The sequence below is a fragment of the Clarias gariepinus genome, chromosome 4 (genome assembly GCF_024256425.1).
Source record: "Clarias gariepinus isolate MV-2021 ecotype Netherlands chromosome 4, CGAR_prim_01v2, whole genome shotgun sequence".
Taxonomy (NCBI): Eukaryota; Metazoa; Chordata; class Actinopteri; order Siluriformes; family Clariidae; genus Clarias; species Clarias gariepinus.
Genome location: NC_071103.1, coordinates 8,013,325 through 8,041,124, shown reverse-complemented (window position 1 = coordinate 8,041,124; position 27,800 = coordinate 8,013,325). Strand labels below are relative to the sequence as shown.

General features: G+C 38.7%; 2 protein-coding genes across 2 annotated transcripts; both read left to right on the top strand.

Annotated features, from left to right (window-relative positions):
* Nucleotides 1-377: 377 nt before the first annotated feature.
* si:dkey-29h14.10 (uncharacterized) lies at nucleotides 378-3,358 on the top strand. The gene is made up of 5 exons (XM_053495045.1): nucleotides 378-503; nucleotides 1,655-1,918; nucleotides 2,014-2,061; nucleotides 2,412-2,534; nucleotides 2,740-3,358. The coding sequence occupies exons 1-5, from the start codon at nucleotides 458-460 to the stop codon at nucleotides 2,931-2,933; spliced, it is 675 nt and encodes a 224-aa protein (XP_053351020.1). The 5' UTR covers nucleotides 378-457; the 3' UTR covers nucleotides 2,934-3,358.
* Nucleotides 3,359-4,056: 698 nt separating this feature from the next.
* Nucleotides 4,057-26,830, top strand: tbc1d31 (TBC1 domain family, member 31). Its single transcript, XM_053493557.1, has 22 exons — nucleotides 4,057-4,373; nucleotides 11,383-11,529; nucleotides 11,623-11,738; nucleotides 14,305-14,483; nucleotides 15,372-15,523; nucleotides 16,420-16,579; nucleotides 16,805-17,005; nucleotides 17,159-17,329; nucleotides 18,430-18,509; nucleotides 18,632-18,778; nucleotides 19,061-19,194; nucleotides 19,307-19,440; nucleotides 21,296-21,475; nucleotides 23,038-23,270; nucleotides 23,563-23,715; nucleotides 23,978-24,113; nucleotides 24,205-24,297; nucleotides 24,665-24,805; nucleotides 24,969-25,163; nucleotides 25,369-25,522; nucleotides 25,921-26,052; nucleotides 26,234-26,830. The coding sequence occupies exons 1-22, from the start codon at nucleotides 4,300-4,302 to the stop codon at nucleotides 26,377-26,379; spliced, it is 3,258 nt and encodes a 1,085-aa protein (XP_053349532.1). The 5' UTR covers nucleotides 4,057-4,299; the 3' UTR covers nucleotides 26,380-26,830.
* The last annotated feature ends 970 nt before the right edge of the window (nucleotides 26,831-27,800 follow it).

Genomic DNA, 27,800 nt, shown 5'->3' with positions numbered 1-27,800 from the left:
AGACTCTGATATTATAGAATAAACTTGTGAAATAATGGTTTTCATAAAATGAAAGGGCACTAAAGTTTATCTTTCTTCATCAGTTTATCTATTTACTGATATGAGTTCAAATAGTCTTAATGATACATAAAAATGTGAATTCTGAGATATATTACGGTCGCCCCAGATTACTTTTTTACTTTTTTTTTTTAAGTCTTATCCGTCAATGAACCATATACACCTAAGTATATGTGTGCTATTAAGAAAACGTGTAAGTACAGCAGCAGAATAAATCAGCTTGTTAGAAGAAATAAAGATGATCTCATCCTGGGAAATTCTCCGCGGGAAACCACAGTCCAGCGCGCATGCGCAGTCCTGTGCATGTATACCGTAGCGTGTCCGTATCGGTTTCAGTAGGTTGATCAGTTCAAGCTGATGTGAGGAAGGAGAAAGGGTCAGTGTTTGTGGTTTTACCTGGATGAACGGCGTCACTTCAAACCGCAGCATGACTGTAATATCTCCCGGTAGGTTTTTATACTTATATGTGTCAAAATGGGCTATTTTCTTTTTTAAATAATAGCTGAAGGGGGATTTGAGAACAAGGAAGTGAGTTGAGTTTACACGGAAATAATAGAAAACAAGCTCGATCTCTACATGTATGTACTTTATGTATGTAGGTATATATATGGCATGTTTGTATGTATGTATGTATGTATGTACTTTATGTATGTATGTATCTAGATCCTAGATTTTGGTTTAGGATTTAAATTAGGATTAAGAGTCCCTCACGAGCATATATGTAAACAATAAACCCAGATGTTGGTGAATGTGAATGCACAATGTTTGATTTGGATATCATTTCTAGAAACTTTAGTTAAATATTAATATAAGGCTGGACAGAACTTTAATAAAACCTTTTAAGCTGCACTTGATGTTTTGGTAACAGATACACAGTGTATATACTGTACACACACACACACACACACACACACACACACATTGGATCTATTGGATTGGGATCAGGAAACCGTGGTCATCCGTGACCCTGTTGCCGGTTCACCGGTTTTCCTTCCTTGGATCTTTTATTTTGGATATCCAGGCCAGGAACATCCCACATGAGCTACAGTTTTGGAGTTGCTCTGACTCTTGTCAAAGTCACTTAAATCCTTATGCTTGCTCATTTTTTCTGCTTCCAATAGGAAACTTCATTTTCAGGAAAAAAAAGTTTCACTTGCTGCCTAATATTTCCCGCACACTTCCAGCAACCATTGTATTGAGATATTGAAGGGGTAGCTACTGTGATAAGGGCCAAATTGTAACGCATTGTTTTGATAGCAAAGGAAGAGTGACCCTATTCAATATTGGTCTAAATGTCATGGGTAATCAGTAAAAAAATTTGGCTTATTATGATGCACATAAAAAAATGAATCCTTGTTCAGATAAAGATGCTTTTTCTGAGTTGATCCGTACTCGCAGATGATAGTTATCAATCCATAATGGCGGCACTGTTGGCATATCCGGCCCATTGATGATGCTTTTTTGTTCTTTTCATATCTCTTGTGTTTTCTCTATTAGTCTTTCAGTTTAAAATCTTTAAACCTAAAAATCTTTTTAAATTAAATTAAAACTTTATTCCCTATAAAACATCTATGCCTTTCATTATCTGTTTAAATAGATAAGCTACTTCAGCGTGAGCTGAGCAACCTGAGCAAACGCATGCCTTCCTGCATGGTGCAGCAGATTTCTGATTGCCTGTGTCGCTCACGTGCGCTCACTGACTACGAGGTGCAAGTGATCCATTCCAAGAACACAGAGCTTCAGCAAGCTATGTGTCTCCTGCAGACGCTCCTGCACAAGGGCCGCACGGCATGTCTGCTCTTCTTCCAGTGCCTGAAAGCATGCAACACCTCACTCTTTCAGACCGTCACCCGAGGCTTGGGTATGTCAGGGCAAATGGGAGTGTAAGATGTATATGTAAACATTTATATGGAAATATACAAAGTGTGTTTCTAAACTGCTCGTCTGTCTCTGCAGTGAAAGTTTCTGATGAGGCTCACCATCATGTGGAGAAATCTCTTTCAGGTATGCTTCAGTGCTGTTTTCCTTCTTGCAAAAATGCATGTCAAGTGAAATATACAGTACAGTAAAAGTGCGTGCATACATGAGGTATATGCACACTCTGTGCTGTGGGTGTTTTATACATAAATTCAACTAATTTCACAAAAAAAAAAAAAAATGTTACAGCAGTTCTTTTGCATAAGGAATGTATGCATGTGAGAGGTAGAAGGTTGTGGTCTACACTTTTAGTATAGGAGGCTGTAAAGCATGTTTATGTGTGGATTAATTTCATATGTCCTTTCTTTCAACCCATGACCTGAATATCTTAGTTCTAACCAATAAATCTTTATTTTATTTTTTGTCCCAATTATTAGAAGAGCCAAGTGGAACTGTTCCTTTATGTGTCATTAACATTAACAATGCCTCACTGAACAACTGTATCATCGGAAACAACAACAGCTTGTGCTGTCTACAATCTCAGACTGATGTCATTATCGGTAAGTGCTGCACAAATAAATTGCAGAAGTTTATTACTATAGCATACTGGTTGCCATTGTGGTGTGCTAATCCAAGAGAGACCTTAAAACTGTTCCTAACACTAAATGTTACTTTTCAATACTCGTTATCATTAGATCACTTCCTCAGTGCAGTTTAACATTTCATTATTTCTGTATTTGCCACCATGTGATATTTGTTTTATAGATGGAGTAGAGCAAACACAGAGAAGTCATCAGCAAAGGGAAACACCAGACTCCAGAGAGGCTCCTAATGTTCAGGTGGAGAGCTCAAGTGTTGAGTTTGTCATCATAGGGGACAACAACTACATGAATGTAGAGAGCAGTCTAAACTCGGATGAAGAGGAAACGGATAATGTACCAGAGGACTCGGAGGAGTAAAGAGGACAAGATGGTCAAGATGGAGACCACATTATTAATATGTAAAATGTGTGTGTACATATACACACACACATTTGGTGGCATCCTAAAAAACTTGTCAAATGCAAAGAAACTCAGGTGATGCTTTACACAAGCACTTATTTAAAACCAGTTGTGGTTAAGAAGGTGTACACCTTAATGTGATCTTATCCCAAAGTTCAAATGCTGCTGTCCGGACCTCAGTATTTAATTTTATTTTACTCTTCTTTTTTTGTTGTTGTTGTAACAAACCAACTTTTTTATATCTTGTTAAGCTATGCCTTATTGCATTGTGCTTTTGTTTCACCTGTGATGAATTTATATATTTATATGCATGTTATTTATTAGGGGTTGTGAACCTTGTTTAAGTGTACTTGTAATAATGCTGTATAACCGTATAATAAATATATTTTAAAACATTATGTTGTTTAAGCACTTTCATATTTTGGGGAGAACTAGCTGAGCACTATAGATGGCAGTTTCATTTTAAAGTGGGATTGTGGGTTGTGTTTTTTTTTTTATTTATTATTATTTAGTTACACTATTATCACTCACTCATCGTGTACACCATTTTATGCTGTATACAGGGTCGCGGGGGGCCTGGAGCCTTTTCCAGGAGAGTTAGGGCACGAGGCAGGGTACACCTTGGACAGGGTACCAGTCCATTGCAGGGCACACACACTCATATACACACACACACTACAGGCAATTGGGGAATGGCAGTTAACCTAACGTGCATGCCTTTGGATTGTGGAAGGAAACTGGAGCACCCGGAGGAAACCCACCCTGAGGCGGGAATCAAACCCAGACCCTGGAGGAGCAAGGCGACTGTGCTAACCACTAAGCCACCAGGCAGCCACAGGAACAATAATCTGTATACGTGTGTACAGGCACAAAAAGAACATGGTGTTAATATATGCTTAATCCAGTTGCCAAATCCTCGCTTTAGACTCGTATCCCAAATGACTCCCTCTCAATTACATAGAGCACTAGGTAGGGCGCATTAGTCATCGTCTCACAGCGTGTGGAGTGTACTTATACATGGACTAGGGAACAGTTTGGGATTGAAAAACAAACATCCGGTGTACACTTCCGGTACGGGCAGCTACGCGCGTAGGTTTAACATTTATTTATGCTGTAACGTTAATACGAGTGAATGTACACTTTAGCGCTTTGCACGAAGAAGTTGTTATTTGTTAATAAAGAAAATAAGTAAAGTCTTCAGTAATGAAATAATTTGAGGCTGGTTTAATGCACCAGGCTAAATGAGAAGCGTTAAAGTTTGCTTGTGTTGTTAGCAACAGGCTGTGAGTGAGTGTGTGTGTGTGTGTGTGTGTGTGTGAGCATCATGCAGACTCTACAGGTCTCCAGTAAAGAAGAGGGTAAACTATGGCACCGCAAACCTGTACCATCTAATAATGGGTGAGTCTAAGTCTAATGAATAGCTCATGTTTCCAAATCCCTGTTTTTGTTTGTTTGTTTGTTTGTTTGCTACGACACGTGAACCCAATTGAAATGCAACACAGGGTTTTAGTGTATATACAGTAGTAACCAGTGGCACAGTTTGTTGTAGGGTTAGGAACAGATTCATGTTTAAGTTCATACAGCTTCTATAAATCAACATAATCAATAACAACAACAACAATAATAATAGTAATAATAATAAATAATAAAAACGCAAAGCAACGATGATCGGGCCCAAGCACCTGCATCATCGCCGCCCAGAAAGACAGTGGGTACAGGAATTTAAAGGGGAAATGTGTCATCATGTGACAAAACAGTAGTTCATACTGTGAACATGTCACAGGCGTGTCGCTCTGACAGTAACTGTAGGCAGCGTCGTCAACAGCTTTTATATAACCAAGGAAGTTATTAGTCACTTTTCACCATAAGTTTAAGGCACTGCCACGGCTAAACCGTTTGAGATATCAAAAATCCCTTCGCAATTCTGCATTCCCAATGTCTTGGGGTCATACTTGCTCGGTTTGGGGACAATCGTATAAATCCCCTAAGAGGAGTATATCAAATTCCATTGGGTGCGTTTTGCAAACAACCCCAAATAAGACCTCCTGTTGAATAGAGTCTATGAGTTGTTTAACTCAGAGTGTGCCAGGTTTTACATGTATACGTCCAAGTGTGTACAAGTCTGTTGGTGTCCGCCTGTGTTGGAAACAACAGTTCGGTAGAGTGAGTGTGTGTGCATCTCATGCAGATCTCCAGTAAAGAATCTCACCATCTTATAATGGGTGAGTGTAAGCCTAATAAATAATAATAATAATAATACATTTTATTTATAATGCACTTTATATTTAAAGCAAATCTCAAAGTGCTACCCAAGTTCAATCTCAAGTTCAACCCAAAAGCTCTGATAAAAAGATAAGTTTTAAGACCAGATTTAAAATCATATGCCATAGTCTAGGTGCTGCTAAACAAAAAGCCAGATCTCCCATAGTATGAAGCTTGGTCTTCGGAGGTTTCAGAAGATGGACTGAGACAGCAGAGCCTATGTGTAGATGTATGTGAAGTAATAAGTTCTTTGAGATAGGCAGGGGCACCCCCATATATGCACTGTTGTTTAAAAAGGGCACCCTTTTCCGCATCTGCAACTGTAAGTGCTGGACGCAGTTTAGCAATGTTCCTGAGGTGGAAAAAGATGTCTTACACAGATGTTTGATATGAGCCATTTTAACCCCGAGGTTAATAACAGATGTTGACAACGGGACATCCTGACCAGAAAAGCTGATGCTAGTGATGTTGGATGTCCTAACCTGGTGTGGGGTGCCTACTAAAATAGCTTCAGTCTTAGAACTGTCTTAAAGCTCCTCCAAACAGATGATCAAAGTGGATGATGGCCGACTAGATGAGATTTTATGAGGTAAAGCTGAGTATCTTCAGCATAGCAATGAAATAAAATTTTGTGCCGGCTGATGACACAGCCAGAGAAAGCATATACAATATAAACAACATGGGGCTGAGCACTAAGCCCTGAAGTACACCACAGGTAACACTGTGTGTGGCGGATTAAGCGTTTCCCAGGGCAACATGCTTCGTTCTTCCAGCAAGATAAGATGAGAGCTCGTTGTAAACAGAGTTAGAGGGACCTACAGTATAACATAATTTGTGAAGAAGAATATTGTGATCAACAGTATCAAAGACTGAAGTCAAGTCCAACAGAATCAGAAGTGATGAAGAGCCAGCACACTGTGGCAGGGGCGGAAACAAGACTGGAATTTCTCAAACAAATCATTTTGTTTTAGCTGAGACTGAAGCTGTGCAGCAACAATTTTTTTTCGAGAACTTTTGAAAGGAAAGGGAGGTTAGAAATAGGCCTGTAGTTTGCAAGCACTTCTGGATCTAAGGTGGATTTTTTAAGAAGTGGTCTGTTGATGGCAGTTTTCAGTGAAGGGGAAACATATGCAGAGTGATTTATGATCCTGGTAATCAGGGGACTTATTGCACCTAGGTTGGATTTAAATAGAACTGCCGAAAAAGGGTCCAGAGCACAATTTGCTTTCTAATAATGACCTCAACCTCTTGCTGTGTAACGTAAGAAAAACAGCTGAAATGTTGCAAAATTCTTGGCCGTGGGTTATTCATTAAGACAGGCAGCGCAGAGGAACTAGATAGAGATGAGCGGATGATATCCACTTTTTTCCTGAAGAAAGTAATGATGTTATTGCATCTCTCCTCTGTAGATTCCAAATGTAAAAGTCAACTGACTTGGTGACTGAGGAACATTCAACAAGGGAGAGATCTTTTTCAAATTTCTGTAACTACGTTTTGCTTTTTGTGGGGGAACAAGGGAGTGACAGTACCATTAAAACGACATTGTGGTCAGACACCCCAAGATTACAAAAAGGTTGCTAATAGGGACAGAATTTGTAGCCAGATCCTAAATATGCCCTCTGAAATGTGTAGGAACATGGACATGTTGTTAAAGATTGAAAGAAACTCAGCTGCTAAATGGCAGGACGGGGTGTTTACATGAATATTAAAGCCACAGAGTATAATAATGTTGGAAGAAGTGGTACAGAAAGATATAAGAAAATCATGGATCTCTGAGATAAACACTGGGTTTGGTTTAGGGGGTCAATAAATAAGCGGTATTGTCCTGGGGAGAAACACTTTACATTTAAATGCAAGGCATTCAAATGAAGACAGCGTAGGCACAGGAAGTGGAGCCAAATCCAGTTGCTGCCGGTATAGTACAGCTAAGCCACCACATCCAGGGCTTTCTCCGGGTAGCTATAACTGAGAGGACAAGCCTCATTTAATGCTAAAAAAGACCTCAGGTTGATGCCGTGTTTGCGTTATGCACATTAAATCCAAGCCTTTGTCCATAATATGATCATGTTTAGAAACATATTTATTTGAGAGAAATTGTGAATTAAAAAGTTCAATTTTGAGGATTTTTGGCGAAGTATATTACTGTAATGGCCGTAATACATTGAGATCCACTCCGGGTTTACTATCTAGCTTCGTGAGTGGTGATCTTGGACATTTTCCCGAACTGTCCAACAGAAATCTTGTGGTGCTTCTCGCGGTGTATCCCGAGCTACAAACACCTGGTGCGTCATTGCTCTGATGATATGTTTGATGAGCGACATACAGATGAAATGGATGAAACAGGACAGCCAGACTGATGGTAAACAAACTTTTGCTTTTGAGAATTTCTATGGACATAGAAGTCCGAGTTTTTTTATGGCAGCAGTGCACATTGGAATGGAATAATTGTTATGACTTAACAACGGGGGGGATAGTGTACTTGAGCTTCATGCCGGCCGCTGAAGGACTTTCAGAGCTAGCTCATTTACTTATCTTCTTTATCCTGCATTCAGGGCCATGGGGACCTGGAGCCTATCCCAGGAGGCTTAGGGCACTCGACATCTTTGCAGCGCTAAAAAAACCCGCCCAAAAGTAGCTAAAAACAGCCGTCGGGATACTAATAATCCATATAAAACGGCAAGAAAACATACAAATGCTAAACTTTTCAAACAAAATGTACATAAAAATAGCAGTAAAAGTAGCAAAAGAAGCACAGCATCAGGAGAAGTGATGAACAGCCAGCGCCTGCGTCCTGTTCTTCTCCTCAGTCCTAAACACTAACCCGACCCTAAATGTAGCTAAATGTATGGCTTTTAAAATCTCTGGTTTGCTTGCTTGCTACGACACCTGTATTTAGAACTGATTTGAAATGCAACACAGGGTTTTGCTGATTAAGATGGCACGGTTTGTGGTAGAAAAAGATTTATGATTTTATGATTTAACTTCATATTAACATTTGAGTTTATTCAGCTCCTATAAAACAACATCAACAAGTATTTAATAATAATTCCAACTTCCTATTCAAGATTCACTTCTTCCTCTTTACTTACAGAGACTGATTTAGTGTTTGCCTCTCTTTACACTCAGGGGACAATCTTCTTTTTCTTTTTTGTTTAATGGTGGATGGAATCCAGTACTTTGGTTACGTTACTGCCAACTGAAGGTCTCGTTCTACCTCATTTTCCCGGCCCCTTAAAGCCGATTTTCCAGTCCAACCTTCCCTTAAAGCATTTAATGCATCCTTCTGCTTAATGATCTTGTCTTGACTTGTTCTGTGTCTTGAACTCTTCGTCTGCTTTATCCAGTACCTCCACACACTCTTTCTTTTTGACACGTTTCGCCTTCAGTACCACTCAGCATCCAGGTGGAGTTCTGTAGGTTGCTAGCACTCACCTTTTCATCTTCGGACATGCTTTTTTTCTGCATCCTCAAAACAATAGGGAAGGGAGTTCATCAGAGAAAATTACTTTACCATAGTCCTCAGCAATAAAATCCCTTTGCAGCCCTTCTTGAAATCAATGGTGAGCGCTACCATCAGTCCTGTGTCATGTCAACAGTAAAGCATCCTGAGACCATTCATGTGTGGGATTGATTTTCAGCCAAGGGAGTGTTTTCACTTACAATTTTGCCTAAGAACACAGCCATGAATAAAGCATGGTACAAAAGCATCCTGCAAGAGCAACTTCTCCCTGCAAGCCAGGATTTATTGCAGAGGTCTTGGAAAAAGCCAATCTAATTGTCAATAAAAGCCTTAATGAAATGCTTGTAATTATACTTCACAGTATAATTACATAGTAATATCTGACCAAAAAAGGTCAAACTTCTCTCTCTCTCTCCCCTCAGCTTGTTTACCCTTTTTACCCGACATTCCAGTCTAGTCTTCCTCAAAAACAACAATCAATGCACCCTTCCCTCATCAGTGACTCCCTACTCTAAAAGACTCTGAGCATTGCTTTTTTTCTCTCCCAAGTTCTTGGAGCTATATCTAGCCTCTCCTGCATATATTTCCCTGGGTGTTTACCAGGGGACGATTCCCTAGGACATCTTCTCTTATAGCTATGCTCAATTCCTATTTTCAGTTTAGTTTTTAATTGTTAATAGTGTGCTTTCAACAATAGAGCACTTGTACAGAAATATGGGTGTAGGTTTAAGTCCCTGAGACGAGATGAGGAAGAAAGCAGACTCAAAAGGAAACTCGTCCTCTTGTTTATTCAGACAGTACTAAATGTGTTTTGGTACGATTTATTCACTAAAGCTTCATCAGGATTTTTAAAAATATATATGTTTATAAGTGTTTACCCAATATAGTATGAACACTTAAGTGTTAAAAAAAACTTCTAGCAGGATAAACTTATACCTGCACTATACACACTACCATGTCACTGTGCTGTCACTGTCACTGCTATGCTTAACAATTTACAGTATTATCCCAAATATCTGGTGAACTGTAAGATCTAGATGTACTCTTACCAATAAGGACAGGTCTAAGAGACTAATAAAACACACACACACACACACACACACACACACACACACACACACACAAAGATACAAATAATTAATGATAATGTAATTATCATAAATCTTTCTATAAAGACAGTATGTTCACACATGTCCTAAACGAAAATGTACAGATACAGATATTTACAGGACGAAAGTAAGAGCAGCAATGTTGTGCAGTTTGGAGACATTCCCGCTGACAAAAAGACAGAAGAGCTAGAGGTGGCAGAGCTGAAGATGCTGCTATGGGAGGGACAAGAATGGACAGGATCAGGAATTAGTATATTAGAGGTACAGTGCAGATAGGACTGTGTGGGGACAAAGTTGGAGGGGCCAGATTAAAACGATTTGGACATGTGCAGTGGAGGGATGAGGGGTGTATCATGAAGAGAATGGAGGAGAAGACGAAGAAGGAAAAGACGAAGGCCCAAGAGGGAGTTAATGGATGTGGTGAGGGAGGAGAACATGCAGGAGGTTGGAGTGACAAAGGAAAGATGTGGTAGACAGAGTTAGATGCAGGTTGGATGGAGCTGTTGCAACCCCTAATGGCAGCAGCCGGAAGAAGAGAAAAAAATATATAATTTAAAGTTAAATCCCCACAAAAGAACATTGAAATTAAAATCAGTTAATGATTCTTTATCAGTTATTTAGTAATATTGTCAGTGCTTTTTTAAGTCAAACTAAGCTAGACAAACTAAAAAACATTCACACAGGTTTAAATCATTACTGTCTTTTTACACACAACAGAAGTTATGGATATACGCTGTCAATCATATTTATACCATTTTAAATGAAAAATAGAGTTTAAAAAGATGTGAAAACAACTAAATATAAATGCATGGGAAAAGAGTGCAACATAAGCATAGTGTGCGTTAAACCCTCCCTGATTGAGTAGTTGTTCTTATTTGTCTTGAAGGTGCATTAGGTAAGACTGGCAGCATGTCTCTAATGGGACTAACGTTTGAATGGTTTCTTTTTCACTCCTTGAGCTCATCCATGTTCATGAAGCTCCACCCTTGTGAACGACAGTGGCCTATACTACATTAGTCTATAACCTGAGTGACAGGAAGCCCATGCTAACACATGCAAGAATTCTGGACCAGATATCAGTTTTCCAAATTGGAAACCAAAAGGGTCACCTATTACACTTCTGTCTTAAACATTTTTTTCTGAATGTACATATCTTCCAGGTTATATAAATTACTAAGAAATAAAACCTATATTAGTGCACATTTAATTACTGTGATAAGTTTGGATTGCTTGATTTGACATTTGTAAATTACAATCAAAATAAAAAGCTATGAAAACTTGGCACTGTAATCTCTACAGTATATAAATTCATGGCAATTACCGCCATGAAGATCACATCAGTTGACTTCCATTTATTTTCTATTACACTGCCTTTTTTCCAAGTTTTAATCATTTTAATACCTGGCATCTCTTTATTTTATCTTTGACTTTACAATTAGTCAGGCTGCAAACTGCATAGTTTTGAATGTTTGATTAGTTAACGCAGGACATGAGTAATTTTTTTTAATAATAATTGTACAAAATAATTGTCTTTTAATAACTGTAACTGTTTTTTCACTTTCGTTCCTGACAACAGGATCCTGCTGACCATAATCCGCAGTGCAGCTGGCTACCAAAGCAAGACAGTTCGTTTCCTCCAAGTGGCTTTCGACACTACTGGAGAGGCATTTCTTGCCGGTGATCATCATGGGAATATCTATCTGTTTGATATTAGCAGAAACAGGTATGTACATTTAAAGCAAAAATGGTAAAATTAATTAAAACGGTATTGATAACTTTGGTGGCACCCATCTGATTGCTGACTGTCCTTTAACAGGTTTAAGCTGGTCCAGAAGACAGGACAAGCATGCACAGCCCTGGCTTTCAACCTGCGCAGAACTACAGAGTACCTGGTTGCCCTTTGTGATTATTCCGTCAAGTGCTATGACAAAGGTATGTTTTCAAATAAACAGCCATATAAAGTTTTTCCCTTACCCTCATCTTTTTCTCAAAAAGTTGGAAAAAGCCTATTATTTAGGTGACAACTTAGTTACAGCCCATCAAAGCAGAAGCTAAATCATGGCTTAATGCAGTACAGGAACACTCTCCATGTCCTCTTTAACTCCTTGGCATTTTTTCTTAATGTCATACACGTCTTGACAAATACCACAAAGCTACTTGATTCCTGGCATTTCTTATGTTATAGCAACTATAAACACATTAACGATATTAAAACGAGCATAAAAATCCAGGCAGTGCCCTAGGGCCTCATGTACAAAGACTTGCGTTGAATTCATACTAAAACATAAAAAAAAATCTGATGTATGAAACACTGCGTACGTGGAATTCCACGCATATTCTCTTTGTACATCCGAATTAACGTAAAATTGAGCGCACATGCACGAGCGCAAAACCCCTCCCTGCCTCCTCCCCCATATAAATATGGTAATGACTCACACTTTGGCAAAACCAAACGAAAAAGCAGGTTAAAAGGAGAACAGCGGCGCACCGTCAAAGTGTGGCGGGGGAACAGAGGATGCTGAATTAACACCCTTTGAGGAGAGAGTTGCCTCAATTGTGGACGACACTTTACTGTCTGTGGGAGACACGGATGTATTAGAGGAACCCTACGAAGGTAACTTCTCATTTCAATGTCTTAACTTTGGTAAACATACCAGTTTGCATTTAAGTTTTTAATACATGCAATGTAGCGGTACATAGGAGACTTTAATTTATGTATCCATTGCATTTATAAATATGCGTGTACCCATAAGAAATGGACTCAAATATCAGTTAACGTGCTTGTTTTTATTTAGACTTAGATGGTGCAAGAACATCCACTGGCACGCACTCGGAGTCCGTCCCTCCTGAGCAGCCAGGACCCAGTGTCTCCGGCATTTCCAGCACTCCTCCCAGTGCTAAGGCCTGTCTGTCACGCCGCGTCTTGACGCGTGCTGTTCTGGAGTCACAACAGCAAATTGGCCATCGGAGAAATTAACAGTCACCTGAAAAATATAACTGATGCACTCACAGACATAAGCCGGTCATTAAAGGAATTGGTCAAAAAATAAACTTTGTCTCTGATTACCTTTTATATTGCCGCAAGCACACGTTGGCGGGCTTGAATGGCTTGTTGGTTGGGTTGTATACTGTTGTTGGTCCTGGGTCTGGGCCATCTGGCGGTGCCACTGTCTAACCAAGAGGTATGCCATGTCTGTGCGCGACATTCTGCAGCACACCACAGGCCAGTATAATATCTTTAAATACATTTGCACATTTATTGAATGGAAATGTTTCCGATTCACGTATGCAAATTAGTCTTCAGATGGCGCCTTTATAGCAATGTGCGTGCGGTCGATCGCTGCAAATTGTGCTTTAATGTTTGGCTGGTCAACTGCATGGTATGGAAACCTTATATACCCGCTAGACATGCGGATGATCCTGTCCCATACAGCTGGCATTGCACGGCTCAAAGACGACTGGCTTAACCCCGAGCGGTCTGCCAGTTCCCTTTGGAAAGAACCAGTTGCCAGGAAACCAAGCGTTGTCAGCACCTGTAAGGTAACAGGTAATGCATGGCTCCTCGTTGTCTCTCTTTCCAAATTTGGACCCACCTCAGCACAGAACTCCAAGAGGATAGCTCTTAGAAATCTGAAACGACTAGTATGCCAGTCATCATCGTGGGCCAGAAAATCACTGTGATCCCTAAAAACGCGTTCCCTTCGGATTCGGCCATTGACAATGTCCTCTAATAAGGCCAACACTGCCATTGCCATAGACTAAGGGTTGTATACATTTGCAAATGCTTTTATATGTTCTAAATCACATAATTGGTAGAAACATATTGTGTCAATTAACCCATTTTATCAATGATAAATTAATAGCAATGTTTTTCACATGTGTTGGTGCGATACTTTGTAGTGTGCAATTTAACATAATTGCCTCTAGGAGTCGCCAACGGAAACAAAACAAACGCACAGAAGAAATACACGTACGCCAGACATGAAGTTGGCGTAGAAGAACGCACATTCTCACGTTAATTTCACTGTTAGTAAATCCAACCATGAGCGTGAAAACTGGCGTAAGCAAAGATTTTGTGCGTACGCAGCATTGATACATGAGGCCCCTGATCTTTAAGTAGAACAGTTCAGGGATCAGGGATCTGATACTGTGTAGAACACCGGTTTGTATTTTTGTCTGAGAAACATTCTGTACAAAGCTGTGGATATTGCTGCTGGTGGTTGCTGTGATATTCAGGGGTAGCTCAGTGGATAAGGCATTGGATTACGGTTCGGAAGATCCCAGGTTCAAACCCCACAACCACTGTTGGGCCCTTGAGCAAGGCCCTTAACCCTCGAATGCTCAGATGTATAATGAGAGAAAAAATGTAAGTCGCTCTGGGTAAGAGCGTCTGCCAAATGCCTGATATGTAAATGTATCCTCTGTTGATGGCAGCTGTTGTTTGTCTCTGTATTCGGTGATGACTTTAAGTAGATGTAATTCTTTCTCTGTCTCTCAGAGACCAAACAGTTGGTGAGCTGGATGAGGGGTCACGAGGGTGCCGTGTCTTCTCTGTCAGTCCATGGTTCGGGGCGATATGCCATCAGCACCTCCTCGGACACGGCTCAGCTCTGGGACTTGGACACGTTTCAGAGGAAGAGGAAACTCAATGTGCGCCATTCTGTGGGCATACAAAAGGTATGAGCACAGATTTTTGGATTAATGCAAAATTCTAGTCCTAGAAGTCCTAGCTTCATAGGTTTTAATGTAATACCTTGTAAAAAATATATCCTTGTTGAGCTTGTTGCTCAGCTCCGTCTAGCTCTGCGCCGAAACAGCACAAGCACAAGCAGAAGAGGAGCTGTAAGAAAAAACACATTATGTGAAGAGTATTTCAGCTGAAGTATTAATATAAACGCTTGAGGGGGTATTTTAAGTAGTTAAAGACATAGTAAAATGTGGGACCTTTAATTTTAAAATTTTCACTGAAGTGGAACAAAATGGCAAATGTAAACTTTTCAACATGAAGCAGAACCTGTCTCCCAAAAAGAATGTAAATTTATATGCAGCACAATTACCTTGTGCTACTGTTACTATCCCAAAGTGGTTTATATTGAAATTGGCATGTTTTATTAAAACCTGTTTTACATCTCTTATACCATAACTATGTCCTAATGCTAACAAATCATTTATTAAAATATACTTTATTAATGTATAGTTATATTTAAGATTGTGGAATGCCATTTTTATCATTGCTTTAGTTATAACCTCTATAAATAGCTATATAAAGTTTTTCCCTTACCCTTGTCTTTCCCTCAAAAAGCCCATTATTTAGGTGACAACTTGGTTACAGCTTTACTGGTGACCGTTATAAAGCACTGACACTGGAGACTCCTTCCAAAAATGCTAGATGAATGTCTTTCTTATATAAATGATTATTGTTTTTTTTTTACGTTAATTTCGCCAATAATTGTTAGTCAGTATGTCTTTCTGTACACCATATGACATACACAATACACATTCTTTTATCTTCTTTTTGTTTGGTGTTTTTGTTTATTACTGACTGTTGTGTTGTTGATTGTTTAGGTCTTTTTTCTCCCTCTGGGTAACACCATTCTGAGCTGTTTTACCGACGACTCCATCTTTGCTTGGGAAAGTGACACGCTGTTCTGCAAATATCAGCTACCAGTTCCACAGGATGGACCCCGGATACACTACAAGGCATTTGCAGTCACACAGTAGGAGAATTAATGTTGTCAAAAATAAACATTTCATTTTCAGATTGGCAGATCTAAATGTTTTGCTCGACCAGTCACAGGAAAAGACATTAAAAACGCAATGAAATATCATACCTGAAAGCAGCTTGCCCCAGAGTGCAATATTTTTGTATGAAACACTGGAGTGTATTATTCTGTGGACGCCACTATTATTTTCCAATGATAATGCCCATTTTATTAATAAATAGCAATTGCGGAACATTAGAGTAGCAAGTTAGTTTTTGTTTTTACATATATTATAGCTAAAATTGTCTATATACGCAGGTTATTTCATCACCAGCCTCCACATGGAGCTAATTGTGCTGTTATATGAAAATGATGCACATCTTTTGGCCATGCAAATTTGAGCTTTGAACTGCACTGTGGTATAAAAATCTTTATGCTATAAAATCAAACAGTAGGAAACATGTTGAAAGGATGCTTAGATTGAGCCGCTTGTGAGTAACACTCCATAGAGCATGTATTTTTTATAACTGCAATATCTCTTGGGCACAACTCTACCATATTCAGGGGAGGACATTCACTGAATCAGGTGTTGGGAGTAATGGGTATAGCCTCTCTTGCTATTCTGCTGTTCTCACAACATGTATGTACATGTATTCAGATATTTGGCACAGACCAAGTGTAGTATTATTCATTGCACTAATAGATTAAATTAAAATGCAACATTACTTATGCAGCATTGCACTACTCAGAGAAGACAGCCAGGAGGTTCACAATGTTCCCTGACGTCAGTCTTGGTGCTCTCAAAGGAGAGAAATGTGTATTCCATTAACACAATCATTGTTCAAAGAGTAACACTGTAATACATAACTCTAGACTGATAAATTTTAAATGTGATACCTCTTTATCTGCAGAGATGGAAAGATCCTGGCCGCAGCTGGGCGTTCAAACCTTGTTCATTTGTGGAGTTTGGATGGTCAACAGCTCTTTAGAATACTGCAGATGCAACCTGAAGTGCGCACTGTGAGGAACCTTGATTTCCTGCCAGACACTTTTGATGGAGGATCCAGCCAGGTGAAATGCTTTCATGCTTTAATATTGCTTCAGAACAGGCTAAAGACATTTTCATGTAAATGGGAATAGTTATTTTTCTTATAATAATTAGTGTTGTATTCTACCTCCTTCTGTAGTTCTTTATCGTACAATTGTTTCTAAAATTGTGTATTTTATTGTGTTGAGTTTCATGTTTTTAAAAGATTGTTTTATTAAATTACCACCTCCTGCATCTTCGTGTTTCAGATCCTGGGTGTTTTGAGCCAGGACGGCCTCATGCGCTTTATCAACATTCATACCTGCAAGCAGCTCTTTGAAATTGGCTCTCAAGATGATGCAATAAACTTGGCTGCTGTTTGTCCTAAGGGCCGCCACGTTGTAGCGGTGATGGACTGTGGTGCTCTGAGAGTGTACAATGTGCAGGCTCTCACTCAAGAAATCAACAAGGTAGAGAAGAATCATAACTGTGTGAAGGTTAAAACCTGGTAAAATTCTACATTTTGCAGTTATTGGCTATATGAATATAACTGCCGCTCTATTAGGCATGCTCAAGTGAATCTACAGTTGTCTGTCTGCCTGTCTGTCTGTCTGTCTGTTTAGCCTCCTCAATCCTTGGTTAAAATGGTAACTGCTGGAAAGAAAGCTGACACTTCCTGCTTAAAGATGAAGGTCCATGCGGGATCTGTTATGCGTCTGGCCAAAACATCTGCTCGCAAAAGTTGCACCAAAACGTCGCGTCCCCCAGCTTTTTCCACACTGGAGAACAAAGAGGTTATGTTCTTCTCTGATCTAGTCTGTTTTCCTCTATTTAACCCTACTCTGTTTTACTCTGATGAACAGCTAGGCTTCTATTCTGCTCTATTCTTGTCTACGCTACTTTCTTTTTTACCCTACTCTGTTATATTCTATGATATGAAGTGATATGATGTGGAGTGCCCTTCACAATTATTGGCACCCCTGGTTAAGATGTGTTCTGAGGCTTCTAATAAATTTGTTTTTATTGCAGAAGCATAATCTCACACTGAATTAAAAGAAATATAAAAGAAAATGCATAACAAAAAAATTCTAATTTTTTTAATTTTTATAAAATAACCTTTTTTTTTTAGCTAACTGAGGAAGAGGACCCAGGACTCTAGATGATGTACAGTAGAAAGATTGTGCAAAGAGAAATTATCTCTTTAAAGATCTCACTATCTATATGTATATATACATATACTCTCTATCTCTATCTATATGTATTCTCCAATCTTGTGAAATGTTATAGGAGGAGATTAAGTGCTGTCTTGTACAAAGTATTAACATCAGGGGTGCCAAATATCTCCTACCCTAAACTTTCTTTTGGCTGCTCCCGTCAAGGGGTCCCCACAACGGACCACCCGATCCACACACAACTTTGGCACAGGTTTTACACCAGATGCCCTTCCTGACACAACCCTCTCATTTTATCTGGTCTTGGGACCTGCACTGCATGCAGTGGCTGGGTATTATGGCAACCCACTGATGGCAGGGTGTAAACCTGGATCCTCAGATCCCTAAACTAACAACCTAGAACCTTACCCACCTAAGCTACCCTACCCTCTTGTACCTTGGTGTGCTGTTCTATTCTGTTCAATTTAATTATAGTCTAGTCTAGTCTATTCTGCTCAACTTTTCTGCTATATTCAGTTGTACTCTCTTTTATTTAATTCTCCTCTATTCAGTTCTGCTCTGTATTTCTCTATTGTATCTTACTCTGTTTTATTCTATTCTATAATTTATTGACCTGACTGACAAAATGTTGGGAAAAATGCGCAGTTTTTTTACTCAACAACTTTGCAAATCTTTTATATAATCCTCAATAAATTATAAAACCTTTTTTTTTGCTCATCCAGAATGATTTGCCGGGTGGCCTTAACAAGAAGCGACTGCAGGCGTTACTCCGATCATTTGGAGAATATCCAGCTAAGTACAGGTGATTGTTTTACATGAACTAACTGTCTTCATGTGCTTTGATGTGTTGCTAGTTCTTTATTTTGTTGGGTTTTCTGTTTCCTGATCTGTGTTTGTATGTGTTTGTGTGCGTGATTATTTTAGGATGTTTATATGGCGTTCTCTGCTGCAACTTCCTGAAAATCATGCTGTATTCAGCAGTCTAACAGATAAAGGCCTGCACTCTGCTTATCTGTGTCTGCAAGAGCGCTACCCCATCAAGAGTCATAAACTACAGAGAGGACTACAGAGGTCATAATAATGAATTAAAGACTTTTATGCTATACAGTTGTGTGCAGATTATAAAACTTAGTCCAACTACATTAGTACAATAATTAATCACGAAAAAGAAATGGTATTTTTCTGAGTAAATAATAACATGGCAAGTTTATCAATTGTTCTATGTGTTTGACTTGTTTTATGTCTTCAGGATGTAGACATTAGAGGATGATTTGAATAAACAAAACAATGAATCATATTTGTATATTTTCATGCAAATATATCTTGTAACCTCCTTCTTACACACGTCTGCAGGGTCCTGTCTGCTCTGGCTCACTGGTCAGCCATCTTTGCGGAAGCTGAGTATCTCCCGCTGCTGGCATTTCCTTTTGTCAAGCTCTTTCAGAACAATCCTTTGATCTGCTTTGAAGTTGTCGCGACGGTCATCGGTACACACACCTAAGAGTGTTGTATAAGCAGTACAATATAATACACATACTACAGCTGTATGAGTTAATTTTTTTTAAATACTTTTTTTTTTATTTTTTTTACCATTTTTAGTGAACTGGTGCCAGCATTGGTTCGAGTATTTCCCCAACCCCCCGCTCAACATTCTGAGTATGGTAGAGAACGTATTGGCTCAGGATGATAAAGAGCTGCTGCGCCATTTTGTCAATTGTGGTGTCACTTCTCAGGTATGTGAGCCAACAGGTAGATGTTTCTTTTTCAGTAACTACATGGTGTTCGACTGTAAACATGGAACGATGATTGCTTTGAAACTGGCAAAACTTAAATTGGAAATTAAGAGGATGTGACGGATTTGTGTGCTCAGCCTCAGCTGTGCCCCTATACTGTAGGTAGAGGTGTAACGATCTAATGATTTGGATCAATGTCTTTATGTAAAAACAAAAATTCAAATGATGTCATGCAATAATTATTAATCAGTTGCTATTATTGAAAAAAAACAAACAACTTTTAAAACATCTTTGTCAATAAATTTATAGTCTGCCAAGGTCATTTGTCCATGACAAATGGTCACATATTGATCTGACGTCCTAAATCTAAATATATCGTGCTGTATAGAAGCAGATTGAAGTCATTGCTTTATGAATCATAATAATATCAAATTATCTGTAGACCTGTGATTGAATTAAGATTCTGCCTCAGTATTCTTAAGGTTCTGCCCTCAAAATACACACACACACACACACACACACACACACACACACACACACATAATTGAAACCAGAAGTTTACATGCACTTTAACCTAATACATTTAAACTCAGTTTTCACAATGCCTGATATTTAATCCTTGTAAACATTGCCTTTCTTGGGTAAATCACTGCTTTGTTTTAAGAATGTCAAATGTCAGAAGATTTATTTCTGATTTTATTTCTTTCATTACATTCCCAGCGCCTCAGAAGTTTACATGTATTCAGTAATATTGCCTTTATATTGTTTAACTTGTGAAGGGAAGAAATTGTTTGTTAAGCCTTCCCCAAGCTTCTTACAATAAGTTGCTGGAACTTTAGCCCTTTCCTCCTGACAGATCTGGTGAGTCATGGTTGTAGGCGTTTTTGTAACACACACACACACACACACACACACACACACACACGCATTTTCAGCTCTATTAGATTGTGGTCAGGGCTTTGTGATGGCCACTCCAATACCTCGTCTTTGTTGTCCTTAAGCCATTTTGCCACAGCTGTGTTAGTTAGTAGGCTTGAGTGGTTAAAAAATGAGCTTTAATGCGTTTCAAAGTGTGTGTGAATGTGTAAACACAATTCAACTCCACTCTGTTCGCAGTTTTTTACTTTTTCAAAATTATTATTTTTGACCACTTATGTTATTTTTCCTAATTAGGATGTTGTGTGCACACTCTTTGTATAATTATATTGTTGGTCTTTTCGGCTGCTCCCGGCAAGTGGTCGCCACAGCGGACCATCCGGTCCACACATACAAGCTTGACACACGCCGGATGCCCTTCCTGACGCAACCCTCCCATTTTATCCAGGCTTGGCACCAGCATTGCATCCAATGGCTGGGGTTTGGGCACTGGCTGGGAATCGAACCCGGGCCTTCCGCATACCAGGCGGAACACTTACCACTGATCCACCAGTGCCCTCATTGTATTATTATTATTATTATTATTATTATTATGTAATTTCCACTTTCATTTACAGTACATTAGAACTTTGTACTGCCAGACTGGTCTACTGTCCTTTACTGTGCTTAAATTATTATTATTTTTTTTTTAGTAGTATAAGTGTTTTTTAGTAGTATATGTATTGAGCTATTTGCACAGGTTTGAGCACTTTTGGTTCTGTATTATAGTATTTTTTAGTTATGCATAGTCTTACATATTTCTTTATTATATTATGTAGCACCCTGGTTCTGGAGGAATGATTTTTCATTTCACTGTGTATTGTACCAGCTGTATGTTAATGCAAATTAACCAAAGGTACAAATCATTAGAACTAGAACTTTAAATAAGAGCTTCTGCCCAATGAATAAATGTAATCATCAATCTTCTTGCCCACCTCAGCTGTATGTTTGGCCCCTGCTGGAAACCCTGTTCTCTGAGGTGTTGACCAGAGATGAATGGCTGAAGCTGTTTGATAATGTTTTCTCCAACCATCCTTCATTCCTCCTGATGGCTGTGGTGGCCTACGTGACCTGCTGCAGAGCGCCGCTGCTTCTCTGCACTCACAGGGACGACTTTGAGGTACTTTGTAATCTCGCAATTTTATCATGTTGTTCATTTAATTAATTTAAAGTTGATTTCTCTGTGGTAAAATAAAACAAATGATCATGTGTGTAGCATATACAATAAAATGTGAACTTCATGTCTCCTGACTGACACATTGACAGGCCTGTAAAAAATCCTTTATTTGATTTAGCAGTGACAAATTAGTAATAAATTGTAAGTTCTGTTGAAGATGTTGATCGCAGGCTGCTTGCTGTGTAGTTTGGATAAGCGCTGGTATTACAGCAACTTTTCAGCAACTTGAAAATTAGCTGAAAAGAAAGTCCATCCCAACAATGGACTGTTCTCTCTGTTGCGGTCAGAAAAGCGCTTCCGCTCCCTGAAGACCAACACTGAGAGACTGAGAAGGAGCTTCTTTCCGCAGACTATACGAGCGCTTAATCACAACACCACATAGGACTTAACACTCACACACTTGCACATTTTGCACACCTCAAGACTGCAAACTTTTTACTAGGACACACACATGTTTACATGTGGAACATTTGCACATTTGCGCATTTCTGCAAACTGTGAACTTGAACTGCAACCTTGCCCATTCTCTTGCCCATAACTGGACACGGTTCTACACTGCACTACACTACATTATTTTTCAAATGTATTAAATTTTACTATATGTATATATTTTTCAATTTTTATTATATATTCTTTAATTTTTTTATTTTTCTATTTTATTCTACTATTTAATTCTCATTATCTTATTGCTTGTATATTATGTAAGTTTTTTAATTCTCTTATTTGCACTAAAACTTTTTTTAAACCTTCTTTTGTAATATTGAGGTCAACAGCAGTCGTATAAGCATTTCACTTCATATCATACTGTGTATGACTGTGTATGTGATGAATAAAATTTTAATTTAAGTTTTTTAAACCACTGGATTCATCCCATTGAGTGGTACCATATGTACAGCAGAAAAGCGTTATGGAAGTAACAAATAAAAATCTGTCAATAATTTATGATTCTAAATAATCAGACAAGTAATGTAGTATCGTGTTGTTTGCCAATGCTTTTCATTCAAGTTTGACCTTTTTATTCACAATCTGGATCCACCTGATTACTGATCGTTTGTTCGAATTTTAGACTTCCTATCATGCCACATGCATAGTCAGTCACCTTTCCCAAAAGAGTCAGTTAAATACTAACACTGGGCTGCCAACACTGTGGTCATGTGACATTTTTTGGACTGTTGACTTGTACAGGTTGTGTGAACTGTACAAGTCAACAGTTGTTGATATAATATAAACCTGTGTATACAGTACACCTTAGAATTTAGTAAAATCAGGTTTCACTAGTTTAAGTTGATACTGACTATTTTATAAACGCACTTTGTTTTAGCTAATCTCGCTACCATCTACTTATAACGTTCATGTGATAGTGACAGAAAGGACCAGCACCGACTGACTGATTTTTTTTGTTGTTGTTGATTATTAGAATGTCTGTAGTTTGTTCTATTTTGACACAGCTCACATGACATTCAGCCAACTCCCATTCTTTTCTTGTGTTTTCTTTTTCTTTGCAGTACTTTTTCCATCATCGGAACAATATAGACATGAACGCTATGCTAAAGGAAGCGTATCGGTTAATGGAGCTGACCCCAGCGGACCTGCACCCAAGCTCCATGCTAAACGACTTTGAGCCTCTGACATCCGGTCAGTATCCCGTCTTCAACAAGTATCCCACGTTCATAGTGGAGTACCAGTGCAAGGAGCGGGAACGAATCCGCCAGCAAGAAGTGGAATATCTGAGGGAGAGGTGGGAACTTCTGCTGTACTGTTTCAGATCCACACAAACATAACAGGGCGGTAAATAAACAAAAGTAGTTTAAGATCATGAAACTTACTGTTTGTGTTGAAAACACAAGAAAAAACATCTTGAAAAAATATCTAGAATAAATGTTGCGTGCATCCCCCAAGTGTTAATTTGACTTTATAAACCCTAAAAAAAATGTCCATCTCCTAGAAAAACAGATGCCTTTAATAAAAAAAAATCTGTGTTAGTAACAGTTTCATTATGTTTGTGCATGTGTCTGTGGGGGCACAAGCAGACAGGCACTTCAGGAGCTACGCGCTGAGGCAGTGAGACAGCAAGCTGAGGATGAAGCCTGGTACACACAGCAGGAACTGCTCCAGCAAGCTGAAGAACAACGTCGAAGAATCCTGCAAGCGGAAGAAAATAAACTCACCGAGCAGAGGATCAGGTCTCTCCTTTATCTCCTTAAGTCTGTTCTATATATATTTACTTAAGTATTCAGATAGCCTGTCACTCAGCATCACTTAGTTACAAGGACAGCCTCTAGTCTGCTTGCGAATCGCCACTGCAAGCTTGGCACCCCTTTCTTTTAGAAGTAGCTTCCATTTGTTTTGGCAGAATTGTTTAGAATCAACCAATAGTTTAAGCTCAACAAATATTATGTATAATATGCATGTGTAATATGCGCACTGATTTTGTTCCATGTGCAGGTTGGCTGCTATGAAACGCGAGTTAAAGGTGAAAGAGCGAATGCTGCTTGATGCTGCAAGGACGCGTTTTCTCAAGCACCAGCAGAATCAGCGCAAGATGGAGCTCAGTCGCCTGGACGATGAGATTCAGAGAAAGGTCCCCTACTTATCCTGTTTAATTTTTCTGTATTCTGTGACCTTACTATGCTTGTGCTAAGTGCGACAGTATGTATGTGTGCTTTATTCAGATGGCAATGCGAGAGCGGGAGACTGCTATTGCCGTGCAAGACATGGAAGTAAGACAAATGGAGCTGGACGCACAGAGGAGATTATTTGAGCAGGTCAGTCTCTGTTATAGCCAGCACACGGAATAAGTTATCATACTGACAAACAGAGTCAATATTGAGACAGAAAAATCTTATTGTTTTTGTTATGATGTTATGCAGTATGTATTACAGAATCTTGTCTTGGTTGCAATAGAAGTTTACATGCCTAAAGCTACATGCTATTATGCTATTTTAGAGGAATGCAGTTGCCTGTCAAGTCAAAATTTCAAATTGTCAGTTGTCTTTTAAAATAAAAAATTACACACTTTTTATATGGAAACAAATTATTTTACTTCTGGAGTTTACCTTTACTTTTGTGAAGACTTCACTTTTAATGGTTTTCATCTACTAAAGGTGTTTTATTTGACATATTTTCCCCCAGCAATTGGCCAAAGAACATGAGGTTGTGAGCAAAGAAGTAAGAGCTGAAGTGGACGCTTGGCGGCGAAGAGCTGAGATGGAAGATTCAGCCTTTCACAACCTCATTCAGACAGACAGTGATCTCGGCCAGGAAACCGTACGGGTACTTACCGCTCATCACTCACAGAGAGCGAAGCGATCAAAAGAGCTTAAAATCATCACCTTTACCTTTTCACTAAAAGAGTATTTAATTATATTATCTTTTTATATTTGCATGTTGATTAGTTATTGGAATATTATAATATGAGCACAATCCTCTTGTGTAGGTACTGGAGGAGTCTCTAGCAGAGGCAGGACAACAGGATGTGGATGCTGAATGGCAGACAGAAGTGATCAGGCGATTGAAGATGGCAGAGGAAGAGCAGGAGAAGCAGAGACAGCAGCTGGCCAAAGTCAGCCATGAAACCCACGCCAAGGATGAGCAGCTTGTTGAGAAGATGATGGAAGTGGAGGGCAAGCATGTAAGGCAGTTACTTTAGGCATCTTCGTAGTTTTTCTGCCGCTGAAGAATTAATTTATAATTATAGTGTAACAAGCTAAAACATAAAAAAAAAACCTGTATGGTATCTAACTTCCATGATGTTAATGTTGAATGTTATGGCCATTTTATTCACCTTCATTTTTAGATTCAGCTTTTATGACCTTTGTAACATGACTTGTTTCTAGTGGAACGATGTAGTAGCTAAGCGGGCTGCACTAAACGAGGAACGGAAGGTAACAACTACTGCGGATGCCCAGCAGAAATCAGTCCTCTTTCAGCATTCAGATGAGCTCACACAGCACCACGGCACACTGACGAGGAGTCCAGAGGAGTCCTTGAGTAGGTTTAACCAGTCCCCCTAAAAATAAACCTCAGGTTGTGGTTTAACTCATAAAATGAAGATAGAGCTGGTGGTAATCAAACACAGTAGCCACAGAGCAGACATGATGCTGATATCCTGATATTTCCTGTATATTGCATGACATTTTATTATTTTGTATATTTTTTAATGAACTCGTTCTTTGTTAAAGCTTAGTTGTCACAGCGTCTTCTACAGTCACTAGTGACATCTGGTGATTTTCCACCTGCAGCAATTGTTTCGTTATAGTGGTTTTTTTTTTTACTATATAGCAACAATAAGCTTTATTTTGCTATCATTTAAAGGAAAATCTAAAGATTAATTTGTGGAGTAATGAATTCTTGTAGGTGGTCAAAGTGACATCAAATCTTTTCCATAGATCGGCAGCGGGAATGGAAGCTTTGCTCTCCCTTCTCCACACGAGGGCTTATGCAAAAGCCAAGCAGCCCACAAGCTGATACCAACACGGTCTGTCTGAATAACCAGTCTCCTTCAGATAACTCCACATGCTGTAAGTAAATCTCAAAAGCTTCATTATGAACATGTGAATCATTGGTCCAGTAACTGCAAATAATCTGAAAAAAAAAAAAAGTGATTGATTTATTTTTGTATTCTGGCAACATGTGGTTTCTTTTAAACCGTTTTTAGTGGTCATCTCACCCAATATCACTCATGATGTGTTTGCTGTGCAGTTTCTCTAGAACGTGGTCGAAGTAGGCTGGATCAAGAGGAGAGGGTGTTGCTGCATGAGGTCAGAGAGCTACGAAAGAAGCTGGCAGCCAGAGCTCGAGCTGCAGACTATACCCTGTACTCAACCAGTTCCCATCACTCCCAGTAAACAGACTGGCAGCACCAGGACCGAGGAGCTTGGGAGAAATACATGATGACAGGGATGAAATTTATCTGGGTCTTTAGAAATAAACATGTGCTGCACAACATGTTTTATATTTAATATTGGTCACTACTTCAAAAAAGAGCTGGATTAAACAGTGAAAGATTTCTCGAGTACGATTAGGTTTAGTATGGAGACCTTGGATGGAACCTGTTATTTTTTTATTCTAATTTATTTTTTAAATATTTGTCCATGTTGGACAATGCAAGATTTTAGACTTTCAATATTTGTGCAAATGGTAAATAGTAAATCTTGAAATGTTAAGGAATCTGTGTGATGTGGAAAAACATGAGTACATCTGCAGGCACTTGCAAATATACTGTTTCAGTAATCAAAGGTCACTACATTTTATGTTACAATTTCTCCCATTTTCTTCAAGTGTTCTCAACCAAACTGAGTTTTTTTTTCTTTTTAATAAAAAAACTATTTTAAAAAGTAAACAGTTTTGGTAGTTATTTTGTGCAAAATTTGCATAAATAATAATGGCTATAAATCTGTTCTAGCTGCAATGTCTGTGGTGCTTAATTGTACATTGTCTGCTAATTTTAACCCAGATCACCATCATGATCATTTATTGTTTGGTATTATAAAAAGTTGTATTTATGCATTTTACCTGTAATTTATTGACTATAAGTTGCTGCAAATTATTACTGCACATTCTTCACTGCCTGTTTCATTAATCAAATTATTGTTACCATGGTTTAGTGTTTTTTTTCCTGCTTTGAAAAACCTGATCAATACCTGGTAACTCATTACCTGGAGATCAAAAATCCTAAAATAACTCTAACATAAATACAATTCACTTACGTCTAAAATGTGGTAGATGATATAATTTACTCTGTGGCATTTTTAGAAGAAAATACAATAAACTTTTTCTCAATTACAAAATCTTCTGTCTTAGGTCAGGAAGGATCACTATTTTATTTTAAGAAAGTGAAAAGTCAGAACAATAGTAGAGAGCAAGATTTATTTCTGCTTTTATTCTTTCATTACATTCCTCAGAAGTTTACTTACATTGAGTTATTTTTAAACATTGCCATTAAATTGTTAAACTTGATTAAAAAAATTTCGGGTAGCCTCCCACAAGCTCCTTGCAAGAAGGTGCTGGAATTTTAGCCCATTCCTCGTGACAGAACTGGTAAAATTAAATCAGATTTTTAAGCCCCCTTGGTCTTACACACACTTTCTCAGCTCTGCCCTCAAATTTTATATTATACTGAGGTCAGGGCAGGTTTTTCAATTTAATTTGTATACCGTTTGTAACAATGGTCATTGTCGCAAAGCAGCTTTACAGAATCAAAAAAAAATTATGGAAATGTGCATGAAATATGAGAAAATATATACGAATCAAAATGATCGGGTTGTCC